Genomic DNA, 17,998 nt, shown 5'->3' with positions numbered 1-17,998 from the left:
GAAGTTATTTTCCTACCTAAGTGTTCTAAGATTATCAAGTCCGACTGTTAACCCAGTGGTTATGCCAAATCCACCACTAAACCATGTCACCAAGTGCCACATCTACACATCCTTTGAATACCTTCAGGGATGGTGACTCTACCATTTCCCTTTGTAGCCTGTTCCAGTGCTTGACAGCTCTTTTGGTAAAGAAATATTCCCTAATATCCAATTTAAACCTCCCCTGGTGCAACTTTAGGCTGTTTCCTCTTGTCCTATCATTTGTTATTTGGGAGAAGAGGCTAACTCCCACCTGGCTACAACCTCCTTTCAGGTCGTTATAGAGAGCAATAAGGTCTCCCCTGAGCCTCCTTTTCTCCAACCTAAATACCCTCAGTTCCCTCAGCTGCTCCTCATAAGACTCGTGCTCCAGACCCTTCACCAGCTCCGTTGCCTTTCTCTTGACACCCTCCAGCACCTCAATGTCTTTCCCTCAGTGAGGGGCCCAAAACTGAACAAAGGATTTGAGGTTTGGCCTCACCAGTGCCAAGTACAATGCTCAAATGGGTTTCTGAAGACAAACTTGTGAAGCCTTGGAAGATGTACAGATCCTGTGTTATTGGGAAGGGCTATAGGTTTGTCACAGTTACCTGTACTTGAGACAGGAACTGAGAGCTGGGCAGAGCCAGGGTGTGTCCCCTGATTTTCATGAGCAGGGTGTTTGGTACAGGACTTGCCAGCTGAGGAAAGGGAGCTGCTTCCTGGTTCCGTGCCATGCTGAAATCCCCGGTCCGCTGTGCCCTGCCTTTCTTCCAGGTGTGCCAGCTGCCTAGGTGCCTGCCTGCTGCTCTGCAGGAACACTGGGCTTCTGTGCTGTCAAAGTGCACCCAACAAACATACTTTAGTGGTTGGGGACATGATGGACAAAATGGTAACAAAAACTGCACAGAGAAGCCACATGACAATTAACATCCATCTGGGAAAGGAGTAAAAATGAAGTAAAAAGTAACTTTTGAGGTTAATAGTCAGGATGAGGTTTTGAGGACAAAACAGACCAAGTAGCAAATACTTAGTTTGGTGTAATTTATATAGAAATACACAGGAATATAAATTTGTATAAAAAATGGAGGAACTTGAGTCAACCATGTTGCATGCAATTAATTAGCCATGCCTTGCAGGTGCCTGGAGTTTGCCAAGGTCACTGGAAATACAGGTGTCAAAAGAGCAAGCCCGTTTTAACTCTTATAACTAACCCTTGGCTTTTTTTAATGAGCAATGACATTGTCATTAAACAAAAAAATAAGTGGGTTTGCTTTGGTTTTCTAAGACATGTTAAGATCTCCCAATGCTTCTGGCTACAGAAGTATGTCTTATGTAAAACTACTGTTAACATTTTTTTCTGACTCCAATGCCATTGACATGATCTGTGTTTTGTTTTTATTTTTTATATTAATGAAAATGTTTGCAAAGCAAATAATACATACTAATGCCTTTGTGTGATTATCTGAGAGGCAGACCACAAGTCAGTGAAACAGGGAGAAAAGAGTGTGGGGCAGCAGAATTTCACGGGAATCCTTTATTTCCCTCCTAAATGTAGCTAATCAGGTGTTTCTTTGTCACATAATGTTAGTAACATACCTTGGAGTAAGCTAGCAGAAGTGTACCCCATTATCTTGTTTATCCTGTGCATTTTTCAAGGGAGGCATTTTTCATTCAGCAATGTTGTGCTTTCAAACTTGAATGTGAAAAATGGTCCAAAGCTGATAACAAAAATGCATTTTTTCTTACCAAAAATGTATACTTTCTTATCACAGGTAATATGAAGGCACATATCACTTTCTGTGCCCAGATAGAAACAAGAAAATTTCACTGCATTTTTCTGTTTTAATTTAATTTAATTTTATTCCTGGTTTATTGCTTTATATTTTATTTCGAAATTGGTACTTGATGTGGTTTATTCAGAAAGGGTAAGAAAACATGCTTCTATGCTTCAAAACTAGAACCTGGCACAAAGAAAGGCTATAGATTCTCAGACTACAAGGTAAAACCAGAGGTACAGAGGTGCCAAATTAGGTTTTTAATCTAATGGCCAATTTCTAACCTGTGTAATGAGCAAATTACCCTCAGTGTTAATTCTATGCATCACCTTGAGGGCAATACTTGTTCTTAACAGAAAGCTAATACCGTCATCACTGAAATGGCACTAGTAATTACTCACTTACAAATGAAACTTATGCATTCAAGGTAGGCCAAATAAATCAAAACATTCTTCTCTGGGATTTTATTTCTGTTTGCCTTGGATTTATTTTAAAAATGGGATAGTTGCTTTCAGCTTTGAATGAAATTCTCCCCCTGCTCTGAGAGCTGCAGGAGCTGTGTGTCCAGGAGGTTTCTGCTTGTAACTACATAGCAAGTCTGCCTCAGTTCAAGAAGGGCCACCTTAAAGGTTGGGCGGGTTTGATTTGCAGCTTTATGGTTTCTTTACTGAAACTGTTGTCAAGAGCTGTAATTACTGGCATGAATTTTTGAAAAGTTGTCACTGGACTAAAATAAGGACTAAGCAACTGCTCTGTGGGTAGCTTTGGTATCACTTTTCTTCCTAAATTGTCAAAAGTTTCCCCTTTTCACAGGACAGACATTATGAAATTCCATGAGTTTGTGGCAAGATTTTCTTGGGAGGAAACTTCTTACTGAAACAAAGCTTTGAAGTATTGAATTTACCTGCAGTTGCTTTTGCAGATTCTCATGCTGCATCACACACAACTTGGCCAGAGATAAATCTGCATTGCACCGTGGACAGTGTCCTGCAGGGCATTTTGGAAAGGAAAATAAAGCATTGAAATGCCAACAGGAAGACAGACATCTTACTTTGTTGTTGCACTGATCTGAAAAACAGCTTTGGGTCAGTTCAGCAGGGGGTAATATTCTGGCTTGAGCAGAACAGTTTTAGAATTACTTATTTTCCCAGTAGAAAACTGAATTATTTGGCAGCACTCTTTCCTGTGGGGACTCTTTCTTCAGAAACTACATTCTTTTCATTGGAAAATCATTCTGCTTTTAGTATTTTTGTACAAGCCACAGAGCTGGTAATTGATAACTGCTTTTAGTTTTTTTGAGACTGTTGTCTTTGCAGGATTCAAAATGAAAGACCTTCTGGTATCACTGTATGTTTCTTGAGGTTTCCAAACCTCCCAGACCGGGGTCAGTGCTTAGCTGGGAGATAGCGGGGACTGCTCCCAGTAAAGCTGTGGGGGTCTTTTTCAACAGTGGGGAAAATCTCTGGAGTTGTTTTTCTCCTGTGCCGAGCCTGAGCCATGGATGTGCTAGCAACAAGCCCAGCACACTGGCACAAGAAGGATGTGCCAGAAACAGAAGCGTAAGCAGGAGGAATGTGATGCTTCTGTTGTAGCCCTCAGGGGGAGATCCCCACAACCTAAAAAGCACAGTGACCCCCAAACCATGTTGTTCTGGTTGTCTTTTGGTTTAAATAGAGTTTTGGCAGCTTTCTATGCAAAAAGCTTTAAAAGTAGCTGTCGTCAACTTTTGTGTTATATGGAGCAGCAACAATAAACCCACTTCTTCTGTTTGTTTGTTTAGATGACTTCCACTTACCTCTTGATGTTGTACCAGCTGTGACAGAGGCCCTTGACTCCAAGAAGAAGGGGGAAGATTTGCACAAGGAGAGCAGATCTTTCCGCTACTGTGAAAAAAACACCATGGACCTGTCAGACAGTGACCGTCCTGTCAGCTTTAGTTCCACTTCCTCCTCTGCATCCTCCAGGGACAGCCACTGCTCCTTTGGTAGCAGAATGACCTTGGTTTCAAACAGCCACTTGGGTTTGTTTAACCAGGATAAAGAAATGGGTGCCATCAAGCTAGAACTGATCCCAGCCAGGAGATTTTCCAGCAACAAGACATGCAAAAACTCTGCTGTGGAGCAAGAGGATCCTGAAGAAAGCCTTGAGAAAAGGCCAAGCATGCCAAGGAAAGCAGAACCAAAAGGAGCAAGCAAAAACTGTGCAATGTCCCTGGTCACAGAGCCCACCAGTCCGAAGCTCCTCTACGTAGACAGAGTTGTCCAAGAGATTCTGGAGACAGAGAGGATGTATGTGCAGGATCTAAAAAGCATTGTCAAGGTAGGGGACTTGGTTAAGACAGTGTTAACTGTTCCATAATGCCATTTTTTACATTGTTTGATTTCACAGCGGGACAGATGAACCTGACAATGGAACTGGCATTTGCTGGTCTTTATAAATTAGTGTAACATCATTGTTCTAGTGTGTTTCTAGTTCTTTTTGATTAGATAAATCTAAGCTGTTACTATGTGTTCATGAATAAATAACAGAAAAAACGATCCTACAGCTGGCAGCAGTAGGATCAAAGTGATAAACTCTTTGCAGTAACAAAACTTTTTTATATTTACAAAAAAAAAATTACATTGCTCTGTGTCCTAGAATGTATAGCAAGAAGCAAACGGCAGACAGCTTTAACTGCCTCTTTAAATGCTTTACCTGAAGGGTCTTATATACTGACTTTTTCCTGCTCTCCCCAAGTCGTAGTCCTGCAAGTTCTTTCCTGCCTTTTCCCCTGTCCCTTTCATACAACTCACAGCTACAGTCTATTCTCTCTCTGTCCTTGGCCTGTAGTATCGAATATGGCATATGTATTTGCTGGAAAATACTGTTGTGTTTGGCTGTAAGATGAAGGAATTATGTTTTCTTTAATACTAATTCTGAATGGGTATAGCATTTATTAGCAGCAGTAAAGATTTTGTCCAATCCCTAGCCTAACAGTACCTTTCATATCCTCTTTCTAGTACAGGAAAAAATATGGATGAGTCCTTCTGTCGATTGTTCTTTTCATTCTGCACTTGTATGTGTGCCATCAGCATCGTTCTGCTTTGCATTTTTGAAGATGACAATTGAGTCCCTTGACTATTGTTTGTAGCCTAATGCTTAACCCACAAAGAAGGGTATGTAGGAAGGCTTATGCTGTTTGTAGAACTTAGAGCTCCAGGTAGGTGTATGAGGTCATCTGAGATAGGAAATATCAGCCAGCTAGAGACACTCTCCCCAACTGCAGCTCTAACCTGCCTGGTCCCCCAGTAGCAGGGGAACAATGTGAAGGCTTTGATAACTCAAATGCACATTGTGATTAAACACCAGTACCTCACCCTGCAAAGTTCTCAGAAAGGTTGCTTTCTCTGCAACTTTTTTTTTTTTTTCCTTGGTTTCCATAGCTGGTGCTGTTTCACTACATTCAGCTGTAGCCCAAGTTTCATTTTGGAGTGTTTAAGGTCATCAGATGCTGCAGAACCAAGTCAGCTTCTGTGCGTAGTAACTAAGCACGACTTCCATGGTTTTGGAAACCTTAGCCCTCACTCATCCTCCTGTGGAGTAAACTGTACAACTTGAGAAACTGAAAACTAGAATTAATATCTAGTAACAAGTTTCCAACTACAAGCAGGAATACTAGTAAATGCTTTCTAGAAAATACTTCAAGCATCACTACAGTAGATGTAGAGTAAATAAGACAAATGTATTTTTAGTTATGGAAGAACTGAAGGAATTGCAAACCTGTGAAATGCCCAATCCTTTTTCCTGCAGCAACTAATAATGAATCTAGAAAGCTTTGTGTGAAACTAGACAGCTTATTTGAGACATGGAGTGGTTGGCAGTGGAGCTTTTCTTAGGTAGGTGCTGAGGATCCAAGGGCTTCAAAGGAGCTGCATCCCAGATGGTGAGGACAGTGGGGGACCAGCTGCCTCAGCCTGTGCAGAATGTTCTCTTGGTTTCAGGGGAGGGAGGTGTGACTGGGAGCAAACTTCTTCAGAAGGGCTCATTTTATATGTTTCTCAAGATTCCTTTCTCCACAAGTTAGCTTAGCAATGCTGCAGTAATTCACCCAAGCAAGGGTGGGGGCTGTGAGAAGGTTGGGAATACTCCACAGAGATCTGTCGGAGTGCCAAAGCCTTATAGAGCTTGATTATATGGGCCTTTATGATTTGAGGCCATTTAGTTTGGCAGGCAGATAACTGGTGCTGAGCCAGACTAAGATGAAGGGAAGCAGCTTGACTTGACTTATTTTCCAGATAAACATGGGTCAGATTTGGCAGCTGGTTAGGAAATGGGATGAGAATGGGAAAAGGGGAGCTGGAGAGAGGTCAAAGGGCAACTGCTGCCCAAGAAGTGTGTAGGAACTGAAGAGATACATGAAGGTGGGAGCTGGTGGAATAAAGCATAAGCAAGTGAACCAGGGCTAAGTGGAGAGACAGAAAATAATTAGCAGGAAAACAATGTGAGGAAATGAGGGAAAACCCAGGAAGTGGAAAGTTAAAGTACAAGATTGGTTGGAACTGGAGCTCTCTAGTGAGTTTTCAGCTGATGATCAATACAGAACCACAGATGGGGTCATCTGGTCCAAACTCCTTGCTCAAGCAGGATCATCCTAGAACACATGGCACAGGATTGTGTCCAGATGGTCCTTGAATACCTCCAGTGAGGGAGGCTCCACAACCTCTCTGGGCAATCTGTTCCAGTGCTCAGTCACCTGCACAGTAAGTAAGTTCTTCTTCATATTCAGGTGGAACTTCCTGTGCATCAGTTTCTGCCTGTTGTCTGTCACCCTAGTGCTTGGCACCACAGAGATGAGCCTGGAAGCATCCTCTGGGCACTCTCCCTTCAGATACTTCATTGACAAGATTCCTTTCTGTCACCTCTTCTCAGGGCTGAACAGGCACGACTCTCTCAGCCTTTCATCGTAAGAGGGATGCCCCAGTGCCCTAATCATATTCATTGCCCTCCACTGAACCCACTCCAGGAGCTCCATGTCTCCTTGGTGCTGAGGAGCCTAGAGCTGGATACAGCACTCCAGATGTGGCCTTGCCAGGGCTGAGTAAAGGGGCAGGATTCTCCCTCCCAACCTGCTGGCAATGCTCTTCCTAAGGCACCCCAGGATACCAATGGCCTTCTTGGCCACAAGGGCACAGTGCTGGCTCATGGACAGCTTGGTGTCCACCAGGACCCCTGGAAGCTTATGTACACAGTCTAAAAGTAGTAAGGAGGGCTGTTTTTTGTTTCAGGATGGGGGTTTTTTGGCAGAAGGAGGGAGAAAGAGAAGGGAGGCAACCCACATATGAAGAGCTAAAAGCTGAAGAGGTGTCAGATTGAGGATAGCATAACAAAAAGGGAGAAGTTAATAGGGGCTATTTTAATCACCCTCTACCCTCATAGGAGAACTGTCAGTAGAGATCTAGTCTATTGATTTTTGTCCTCTAGTAGAGGGAATTTGCTGATGCTACATTCTCTGTAGGCAGTGGAAACATACTTAAAAAGAATATATTCTCACTCTCACTCTCGTTTCCAGGACTTTGAAAGAGGTTTCAGAGCTGGATCTGAGAGGGTGTCAAAACTCACATCCATGAATCTATTTTCTGCATTTCTGGTATAAAGCAAAACAAATTTGCCTTTTTCTTTGGGTAGGGGTGCTATTTGTTTGGCTTTTAGGTATTTGGGGGGTGGGAACATTTTCTTTTTATTAGTTTCATTGGGGGGGGGGTGTTGGTTTTGTTTATTTCTCTTGGTCTTTTTTTTTTTAATATATCCATGCTCTTTGCCATTAGCCAGATCATTAATGAATACATAAACCAGGATGGCACCCAATATTAGCCCCTAGGGTATGCCACTAGCCACTGGCCTCCAATTAGATTTTGTGCCTGTGATCACCACCCTCAGGTCCTGTTGGTTCAGCCAGTTCTCAGTCTGTCTACTTATCCAACTCCGACTTCTTCAGCTTGTGTATGAGGATCTAAAGGGAGTTAAAAGTCTTCCTGAAGTCAAGGTGGACAATACCTACTGCTTTGCATTCATCTACCAAGCCAGTAATTTCATAGTTAAAATGTTAACAGACTGGTCAGCTTTCCCTTGCTGAGTACCTGATGACTGTTCTTGATTACCTTCTTGTCTTTAGTGTGCCTGGAACTGGTTTCCAGGACTAGCTGATGACCCATTGACATGGATGATGTGAAATTGCGTGTAGGTACTAGTCATAATATCAAAAGTCAGCTTGTTAAGAGCTAGCCTAGCACAGTATTTTGGGCAGTGTCCTTTCAACCTATGTTACCCTTAGAACATGGAGTTGTCATGCCTGAAGTAAAATACTATGGAGGAATAGGGCAAAATAGAATTTTGTCCTTTTTTATGCTTGCATAGACCTAATGCTGGTAGGTCATTGGTAAGTAAATAAATATAGTGAAAAGTCATAACTTCTGTTGCCCTTTGAGTATCTGGGTGATCCTAACAGTGCCAAGTTGGTAGAAAGAAGTAAAAATTGAGTTCATGGGATGTGGTTAATGTGATTTTTAAGTGATCCTGGAGACCTATTGAGGTTTTCCTTTTCAAGTTTTCTTTTCAACTGCTGACAAGAAGTATTTGGCAGGCTTAGGATGAGTGAGGAGGCTGTACAGGTGTTATTTGGCACACTTTGTTCCAGGATAAGCATTCAAAAACAACTGCTTTTCTAGGCAGTACAGCCATTTTGCCTGTGACCTGGAAGGACAGTTGGGTTAGGATTGTTTTGAGGTGCGCTGCTGTGATTCTTGCACAGGCAAGCTTTGCAACAAGGATAGAGTGAACTTTTCCACCATTTGGTATGTTTTATCAGATGATCTGTTAAGGATAATTACAATTTTGAACGAGTGCAGCTTGAAGCTTGTTTTGGGCAAGTTTGTGATGAGAAATTGGATACCTTTGCTTCCTGCTTGTGTCATGCTGACAGGTGTACTAGCCAGGGCAGAACTCACTGACCTTTTCCTCTTCAGGACCTAGCCTGACTTTTTCAGGTAGTAATGTAGTTAGAATAGACCTAAACTTCAATTAGAGTCACTTACTGAAGTGAATTTTTTTTTCCCCTTGAGTAAAATGCTGTCCCTGAACTTATAAAAAAATCTGTGTTTTGCCCTTGCAGTTCATAGGAGTCAGAAGCCCCCATTCATAATGTGTATAAGTGCTTGTAACTGCAGAAAGACATCCACATTTGTGTTTTACCCCTGCACAATGGAGGAATAATGCAAAAGCACTGTTACAGTACTTGCATCTGCATCCCTATTGGTATAATAATATAAGTAGAAGTATCTATAAAATAACTAGAGGAGACTAAACTGTGCATTGTCAGTGTGTTTTAAATATATTTGATGCCAACAGAGTTTGAGCTTCAGAAATCTTGAACTCCGTCTGAAATCTGGCAGACTTCATTTATGTGAATTAATTCCTCTACCTTTTAATTCCAAATGTGTCCTTTTTTTTTTTTTAAACCGTCCCCACTGGACTACTGGAAGTCTTTGTCCTATTTCCTCCCCAGATATTTTGTCCCTGGCCCACTCTTTTTATACTTAGGTCTCGTCTTTTGAAAAAGTCCCATTCCCATCTACACAGTCTCCTGCCCATGATCTTGCTGCCTGTCTGAAGTCTTCTCTCAGTAAATCCCATCTGCATCCTGTCAGTATGTTGCCTCATTTCCTTATGTGATTTTTCACTTTTTACTATTTCTCTTTCTCATGCTCTTCATCTCTGCTGATTCCAGAGCTCTCTCCATAGTTCTCCCAGCAGGCCTGACAACATTTTCATCACCACTCCTAATTTTTCTGCCCTCTTTAGTTCTGTGAAATTAAGAGGAGTGTCCACCAAGCTTTGTTCCCATTTTTTCCTTCCCATTTTTCTGTAGTATTCCTTTATGTGCCCTCTGCCCTGAAATTGCACAGCATGCTCTTCTATGCTGTGTATGGTTTGCAGAGAGCCAGTGAGAGACAGGAACAGTCTTTTCCCCACGCTTGCCTCAGAGGATCAGATCTGAACCAGATGCTGCTGGCAGCACAAGAGAACAGCAGTTGTGGGTTAAGACCTTGTGAAGCCTGAGCTGAACCTTGCAAAGGGCCATTGCTAAAACTTCTTATTGAGGATATGTGAATTTGCAGTGTTTCTCCTCCCCCCACCCCAGTATGGTCAAATATAGGGTAATTTACATTAAGGCAGCAAAAAAGGCATACTCTCAGAAACAAAGTCTCCATTATGCTTGAATATGCTGCTGTCCTTCCCTGAGACGTGAGGATATGGTTCATGTCCCTGCTAGTCAGCCTGGGGGTGCTTGTCTTCTTGGGGGAAAGGTCACCAAAATTTTTCAACATGAGCAAAAAAGGGTATTCTTTCTCAAAAAGCCTCGGGGGAATGGCTTTGCTGAAATCTCCTAGAACAACTCATCAGGGAGGCAGGTTTCTGGCATGGAAAGCTTAATCTGAGGTGAACAGGTCTGCTGAAGCTATATACCCGTTGTGGGGTGGGGGTAAGCCTTGCAAGGGGAAATGTTGGATGTTTGAGGTAGATACGTGTTGGGGCACCAGTGATTAAGGGAAACCCTTCTGAGAGGAAGTCAGTGTTGGAATGTTATTGTTCCCGGCTTCCTGTCTCCCCGGTGCTGCTGCTAGAGGATGTCTCCTTCTGTGTTTTAAGCAGTTAGTTAAAAAGACAGCTCTGAAGACTGCAGTGTGCACATTGTCACCTGTGATGTGTTAAGTAAAAGCATAGCTGCTTGTGCACTGGGTTTGCTGGATAGTGTAGCTCTGAAAATTAATTCTTTGTGGATTCAAAAGCTGGGAATTCCAGTATAGCTAAGGTATCCCATAATGTTTGTTCCCACATTATAGTTAATTTCTATATGTGACCTCTTTTTCTATGCCTGCTAATCTGCATACCTGAGAAAGACACCTTTGGATTGCTGACATAAATTACATGTGAAAATTTGGATGAACAATTTAAATTACCTGAAAAAAAAAATTATCTTTTGCATAAACGTAGTATGATTATGCAACAGCGATAAGTTTAACTGTGATTAATATTTGTTAAATTTTTGAGCTGAACTTTCTCACTGCTTTCTGTCATCCATGAAGAAAGAGCAGTGTCAAATTATGATTGACCTCCTTAGGGAAAGCTTGGCTTAAAAGCAAGGGAAGTTTTCTCCAGTAATATGGAGACATGACAGCTGAAACGGAAGCATTTCAGTACATGTCCAAGAGGCCTTCTTGAAGTTTGTGAAGTTTAAACAGAGTTACAGCAATATAAATCAGAGCAGAAAAATGTTCCTCTTAAAAAGTCTGTAATTAATTTGTAAGTAGCTTTATTAGAGAACTTCAGTGTTGTGTTTTGTTTCTGGTGTTGCTGTTTACAAATCAGGACCAGTGCAGACTGCTGAGAAGTGAGGTAGTTAGGAACACCACAAGGTAAGTTACCAAACAGGTGCAAACAGCTCTTCTGGCTACCCTTAAAGAAATACCTAAAGTAAATTAGACTACTTCTGATACACTGGGATAGTTCAGTTTTCTCTGCAGACTTCTTCCTTCCTGTATGTGAGCAATATTAAACGTCCTTAAGCAACCTAAAGTAATAGAAGTACACACAAACTGGTTTTTGTCTCTTAAATGGTTTTAGATGAGGTTGTTTCTGGAACTCCAGGATCTTGAACAAAAGTGTTTTGCCAGCTACATGTGCTGTAAACTCCTCATCCTATGTGCCCTTTAATGATACCTAACAAAAGCAGAAGCAAAACCCAAACCTTGCTTTTCTGGGCAGGATGGGAATGGTTCTGGGTTTTGGAAAAAGAGGTTTATAGCTGTATAGTAGGAATGTAATGTGTTGTGGACAACCAGAAGTAACCTAATAAACAACTTGTGTGGTGTAAGCGTCTGCTTATGCTGCGGCATGAAAGGGAGCTGTTTGTAAACTAACTTCACAGGAAATACGCAAAGCCAGGGTTAAATATACTGATGCATAGTTTTTCTTATCTGCATCATCACTACTTCAGTCTTATTTCTGCTGGCAGCATTCATAGATTTCTTTTATTCAGCATGTTCCCAAGTATTTAAAAGACACTGAATAAAATGTCAGTGCTGCCTTCTGTTTCCTTCACCTGTACTTTGCATCCAGTTCTTTTCTTAGAGCTGCCTTGTAGAAACTTGCTGGGACAGAGGTGGTCTTTGTCAGGTGATTGCAGAGCTTCACTGGTTGACTGGGACTGCAAATGTTAAGACAGCACAAATGTATAGCCACAGCTTTGGGTTTGTTTTAAGGCCAGCTCTGTGTTTGGACAGCACAGAAGGGTGAGTTACACTGCAGTAATAAATGAGCTGTCTATAAATGTACAGTGAGCCTTTCTTAAGCTGTGGGTGGGAGAGAAGCAGCAGGGAGGGCTGCTGCTCTTCCAGGGAGCCACAGAATTGCCGAAAAGCCTGGCTGCTGTTGCTCTTGTCCTCCCTTTTCTGGCAGCAGGGCGTAAATCATTCGACCATGCTGTCTGCAACCTCCTACCCACTTGCTGAATGTGAATGCATATAGATAAAAGGATGAAAGTTAATCTTCTGTTCCAGAAAGCTTTATTCTTTTGGGAGCAGGGAGGCCAGGGGAAGTTGTAATTTAAATATGGAGTGTGCCATTTAGGAGTGCTGATGGTGGGCAGGGGACTCCAGGATTGAAATGTCATTCCTGTGACTGCACTGAGGCTGGAGCGGGAGGTTGTATCCCTGCCTAGGGGGATGTATGGAGCCCTTCTGGGGTTCAGGAAGTAACAAAAGAGAGGCCTGTTCACCTCTGCCCTCCATCTTGTTGTTGCTTACTGGCAGTGGATAAGGAGCTCCACAGAACAGAGCAGCAGCAGCGGTACAAAAGTTTATAGAGTAGACAGGAAAACTGTGAGGAAGAGGTCTGAGAGCTGAGAGACGGGAAGAGGAAGTATAGCTTATGCTGCAAAATTTCCAGTAAACATTACAATGTTTTAATGAGATTATATATTTTTTGCAGAATGATTGGGATTTTCTGTAAAGAAATTTCAACATGTGGAGGTGATGTCTTAAAGGCAGAGACATTTCTGCATTTCCAGCAAGGCCATAGTTTCTGGAATTTTCTTTGTGTATTATAACCATTTCCATTTTGGTCCATGGAAATATTTGACTACTTTTAAAGTTGTTATATCATTGTTATTAAATATTACTTGTCAGTGAACAGTGTTCTAGTAATCCATGACCTTTCAGCCTGAATGCTTAACAAACCACATAGTAGTCTCTCTCTTTTCCGCTCTTACCACTCCTGCAAATTAAGGTGTGGAGGTCGCTGCTATTTTTCCTGGTTTCATGAGAAGACCATTTTGCAAATAAGACACTTTTAAAAAGTTGTTCGTTGCAAACCACCCACTACTATAAAGTTCCATTTCATTGCTCTTCATATATTAATAACAAAAGCCTCTGGGAATCATGTGGTTACTAAGGTTAAGATAAATGTGTGTTTGGGATATGTGCAGATTTTCTCCATTTTGCTGGGTTTGCATTTTCATTCTTTGGAAAACAGACTCTTTCAGTTTCCTTTCTTGTGTTTTAAAATAAACATTTCTCTTCTGGAATGTCTCATTTAACTTGTAAGCATATTGAGATCTCTTTTTAAAAAAGTTAACATTCATTTGCCTTACAAATTGGAGAAAGTTTATTTAACAGGGCAAGGGTATACACCAGAAGGCTCAGGCTCTTTTTCTGAGTAATTAATACATTGGGAGGCCAAATATGCCTTAATGATTCTCAATATTTTGTTTGATTATGGTTCAGTAAGCTTATAATCAGACCAACTAAACTGTGTTGTGATAATTAATTTATAGATGTCCTGGTGAACTTTAATTTTTTTAAAATTTATAATTACTAAACACTTTCAGTTGGTACTTTTTTGAAAAAGATTAAGATTATTGAATGATGATTGACACCAATGATGTAGATCTAGAAATCTTTAGAACCTTTCATCTGCCTAGCAACCTTGAACTATTTGAAATACTAATTACTGTTAATTATTTTCATTTGTAGGTTATTTCTTCTGTGTTTCCTCTTAACTTTAGAAAGGCATTAGATGAGGGCCTCACATAACTCCTTAATGACATATCAGTAAACTACTGATAGCATTTGTAATCCCACCTGTGCACCGAACTTGCTTCTTACCACACCTCTGAGCAGCAATTTTGAGTGCCAGCTTCTGGGAAAAAATCTTGTAGATGTGATTTGGCAGTGGGTGCTGGCTGATAACTGAAGGTAAATGTGGGACATGGTTTTAATCAGTGGGCTTCAACTTCAATAAGTTACTGTGCTGAAGTATCTAAGTCGGGTTTCACGTGAGTTTCTGTTCCAAGTGATTTACTCATAATCATCTTTACACATGATTTACACTGGACCATTTACAGGGCTCATCTGTGTACAATCCATGAATCACAGTTTCAGTTTGAGTGCTTTTAATGCATCTCTGTCAAATTACAGTTTGATTTAGTTGACAGCCTGCCTTCCAAGGTGTCTTTTTAAGATGGGAGATTTTAGCATGGAATTCCTGCAGTTGAACAAAGGAATATTATTGAACTTTGATTGTTTTTCATTAGAGCAAAAATTCACTACAACAAAGAAGGCAAAAATCCATGAGAACAGTCCATCCAGGCCGGCTGACAGTCCAATGCTGGATCAGCTGGTGACAGGTTTTGATGCCCCCAGGCACAGCATTCCTGCTAAAATGGCTCATGGGACACAAGAAGAAAGGGTGCACTGGGCAAAAAGAAAGGACATAAGACCCTGGACTGGTGGAGTAGGCAGTGTAGGACATGTGCCTCCTTCCACCCCAGTCCTAGAAGGGAGCTGTGAGGCAGTGCTGGAAATTGATATGGGCATCCTCTGACACTGGAGCAGGGGCAGGAGGATATGCAGAGCTTGCTTTAAAGGCTCAGGCTCTAAAGCAGTGAGGGGGGACCCACAGCTGCAGGAAGCTGTTCTGCTATCTCCCAGCCATGCATGCTGGTGAGGCAGCTGTCCTTGCTCAGGGCCCCAGTGAATGGATTCAGAGCAACAGAGTGTTGAGGGACCTCTCACTGACAGTTTTCCAGAGCAAATTCTTTAGTTCATTTCCTGAGACTAGCTGTGCTCTGACAGCTTGAAGTCCTGTGACAAGATCTCCTGACCGTTGTGTTGTTGACATTGATGTGCCCTAGAAGTTTCCAGCTTTGTATATGACTATGCCTGGGCCCATGTCTCCATGGGCACAACTGTTCAAAGGCAGCCTAAACCAAAGAAAGCTTGTGTTTTCGAGGTGCAAGGCATAGTGTTAGGACTCAGGAATTCCTCACTGCTAATTTTGGCTGACACATCACTCCCCCTGTGACTTTCCATGCATGTGGATGAAGCCAGAGGGACCTATTAGGGGTCACTGCTTCCAGACCTTAGTAGCTCCAAATGGGACAGTGCTTTAATATATAAATAATCTATAATATAGGTGAGGAAGTTGATTATTGAAAATCTGTCCCTCAGGAATAGCTACATAGAAAAAAAAATACTTTTTTTTTTTAAATCCCTTTCTATGGGTAAACTTTAAGTTAATACTGTTAACTTTAACTTAACTTATTTACAGACCCCTAACTGTGGAAAGTGTGGGGAGATCTCTGTCATGATCACCTTACTCTGCAATGTTAAACAGTGGAAATAAAACTTAACGCGTGCTTCTCTATTTTTAGTCTTTCCTCATACCATGTTCTCACGAGTGCTCCCACCATCAATCTTTGCCCTTTCCACATGCAGTCAGCCAGCAGTGCATCGCCTTCCTGTGTCACGCTTTATTGCCGCTACCCGCGGGCTGCGTGTGAGCCAGCTGCACGTGTAGGCTGGCACTTCTGAGGAAGCTGGCTGGAAGCACAGGTGAGCTCAGTATGGATCTTCCACCGTCCACCCAGGGCCTGGGGAGAGGACTGGTGCTGGTTAGGTGGCCTCCTGCCAGCTCGGAGACTCTGCTCTTCTGCAGGGATATCAGAGAGGAAAGAAATCAATCACAAACTACATCTCGTGACAGATTGTGTAAAGCAAGGGTTACTTTGGCTGCTCCCATTTGGAGGGTGGCTGGCTGTCAGTGCCAGGAGGTCTTCTCCGTGTCCTTTTCCCTTGATAGCAGAGTGAGTGCTCTCCAACCATGTCCTTCGACATGTAGGTGTGTCCTTTAAAGCCTACCTGCAAGGCCTGATGCATCCATTTCCCACCAGGGCAGACCTTTGCTGCTGCTGACAAGTGGCAGTCTTACATGCAAGGTGCCTTGGGATATAAAGCAAATGGAAGAGCGGGGGAGGAAGCACATGGAGTGTAGGAGCTTTCTGCTCACACTGCTGAAGGGAGCAGAGGAGCCTGTGTCTCTAGGTCTGTGTTCTCAGAAAGGCCCTGGCTTGGGCTGTTGGTCAGTGGCAGGACAGTGCTGTGCCTTACTGTGCATAGCCTCAGGTAGGTGCTGGGCTTTCAGACCTATCCATGCCTTTGGCCTATGTGAGGGTTTTCCAGCTTCAGATGTCTTTAAAAAAAACCCCCAGCATATACCAGTAAAAGCAGAAAGTAGAAAGACATGCTCACAGAAATTTTCTTCTTTATTTAAGTTTCTGGGTTTGCATGTAGTGAATCTGTATGGTGGACAGTGCAAGCATTTTTTTAGGTTTCAATCAGCCCTAGGACTCATAGCCAAAGGAACCAGAGCAAGAAGGAAAAGTATGTTTAATTTACAAACGCACACTGCCTTTGCTGAGCACAGCAGTATTTTAAATAATTGAATAGAGCTGCAGTGAGCTGCCCTGACCAAAATTCATCATCCTTGGCCACCTGTTGTATGGATATTTTGAACCACAAGGCATTCAGAGTATGCTGCTATACATGCTGGATAAATTAATAAATAAAATAAATAATGGGGAAAAAAGAATAGGAAAAAAATCTGGCCAAAGGTGAATTGGTACATATTATAGTTACCTATATAATTAGCAGAATAAGTACTGGGAAGCATTTTATAGTGCCTATTCTAGTGTACATCTGTTGCCCAACTTTCTTTGTTTGCAAGTGTGTGGCTAGTTTGGGCAGCATGGCTCTAGCTAGCAGGCTACAAATAGGATCCATTCTGCGGCATGTTTTCCTTCTGGCCTGCAGCCTTTTCCTCCAAGTGGTGTGGAAGTAGTGCTTAGGTGGCCAAGGATGCTGAGCTGTCTCAGTGGTTCCTCTTCTGTACAGCCATGTGATTTTGGCCAAACACATCTTTGTTGTGTAGGGGGGAGTTGGGCAAAAATATGTCCATGAGTATGGGGTGTGTCTGTTCAAAGGAAAAGCTGGGTGGCTAGATGAAAATGTCCCATTAATTCGCATTTGCTTTCTAAAGTCACGGAAAACATTAATCAATATGTGAAAATAATTTTGCTCATTTTGTGCTTTTATTGACAGTTTTCTCTCATTTCTAATTTATATAATAAATATATCTGGTTTTAGCCTCTGAGATTAGTGTTTTCGTCATTTTATTCCTCTAGAGATCTTTTTCTTTGTGATTGTGGAGGAGGAGACAGTAGTCAGGATATGCAACTTCTAGCAGACATTCTTTCTGATGGATTTGGCATGATGAAAGACAAATGGGGAGAACATCAAACCCAGCAAGGAAGGCAGGGCTGTCTGGCAAGACTCTCCTAGTTTTTGGAGAGTTTCAATGAAGAGGGAGGAGAAAACTCTGCAATACCATGAGACCAAACCATGGTCTATAAATCAATCTAAGGAGACTGACATTTGTGAGGGGCTTTTTTTCTCCTATAAAGTAAGCTAAATGTTTATGCCATAACTGCAGAGAAGCAATAAAAGGCAAAGGTTATAAACAAATCATTCAGTGCCGACAGAGGGTTCATAGATGCTGACAAGAAACAAATAAAGTGAATAAGGCCAGTACTCTGTTCTGATAAATTTCATTGATTTCTGCACCATGTCATTACGTTTGCAGCCTGCCCTGTTATCTTGTAGCTCCAAACCTTTCGTTATGGCTGCAGATGGTAACAGCTGTTGATATACAGCAGTGACTACCATGGGGGTAAAGTACCATTTGCTAAGAAATAATTAGGAAAACCCCCACGTGTGGGTAGCTTTGATCTGCCTGTGGTGTTGTCCTTGCAGAGGACATTATATGCCAAT

The 17,998-nt window shown here is 42.0% G+C and overlaps 1 protein-coding gene across 6 annotated transcripts in view; it reads left to right on the top strand.

Moving 5' to 3' along the window:
* PLEKHG1 (pleckstrin homology and RhoGEF domain containing G1) overlaps positions 1-17,998 on the top strand; it is a 126,492-nt gene that overhangs the window by 76,683 nt on the left and 31,811 nt on the right. For all 6 annotated transcript variants that reach the window (XM_069010668.1, XM_069010670.1, XM_069010669.1 and 3 more), the window contains one exon: positions 3,577-4,115. In XM_069010668.1, coding sequence (XP_068866769.1) covers positions 3,577-4,115 — 539 coding nt within the window. The remainder of the gene's footprint in view (positions 1-3,576; positions 4,116-17,998) is intronic.

The sequence above is a fragment of the Aphelocoma coerulescens genome, chromosome 3 (assembly GCF_041296385.1).
Source record: "Aphelocoma coerulescens isolate FSJ_1873_10779 chromosome 3, UR_Acoe_1.0, whole genome shotgun sequence".
Lineage (NCBI taxonomy): Eukaryota > Metazoa > Chordata > Aves > Passeriformes > Corvidae > Aphelocoma > Aphelocoma coerulescens.
The sequence above is the reverse complement of the archived record's forward strand: the minus strand, read 5'-3'. Positions and strand labels throughout refer to the sequence as shown.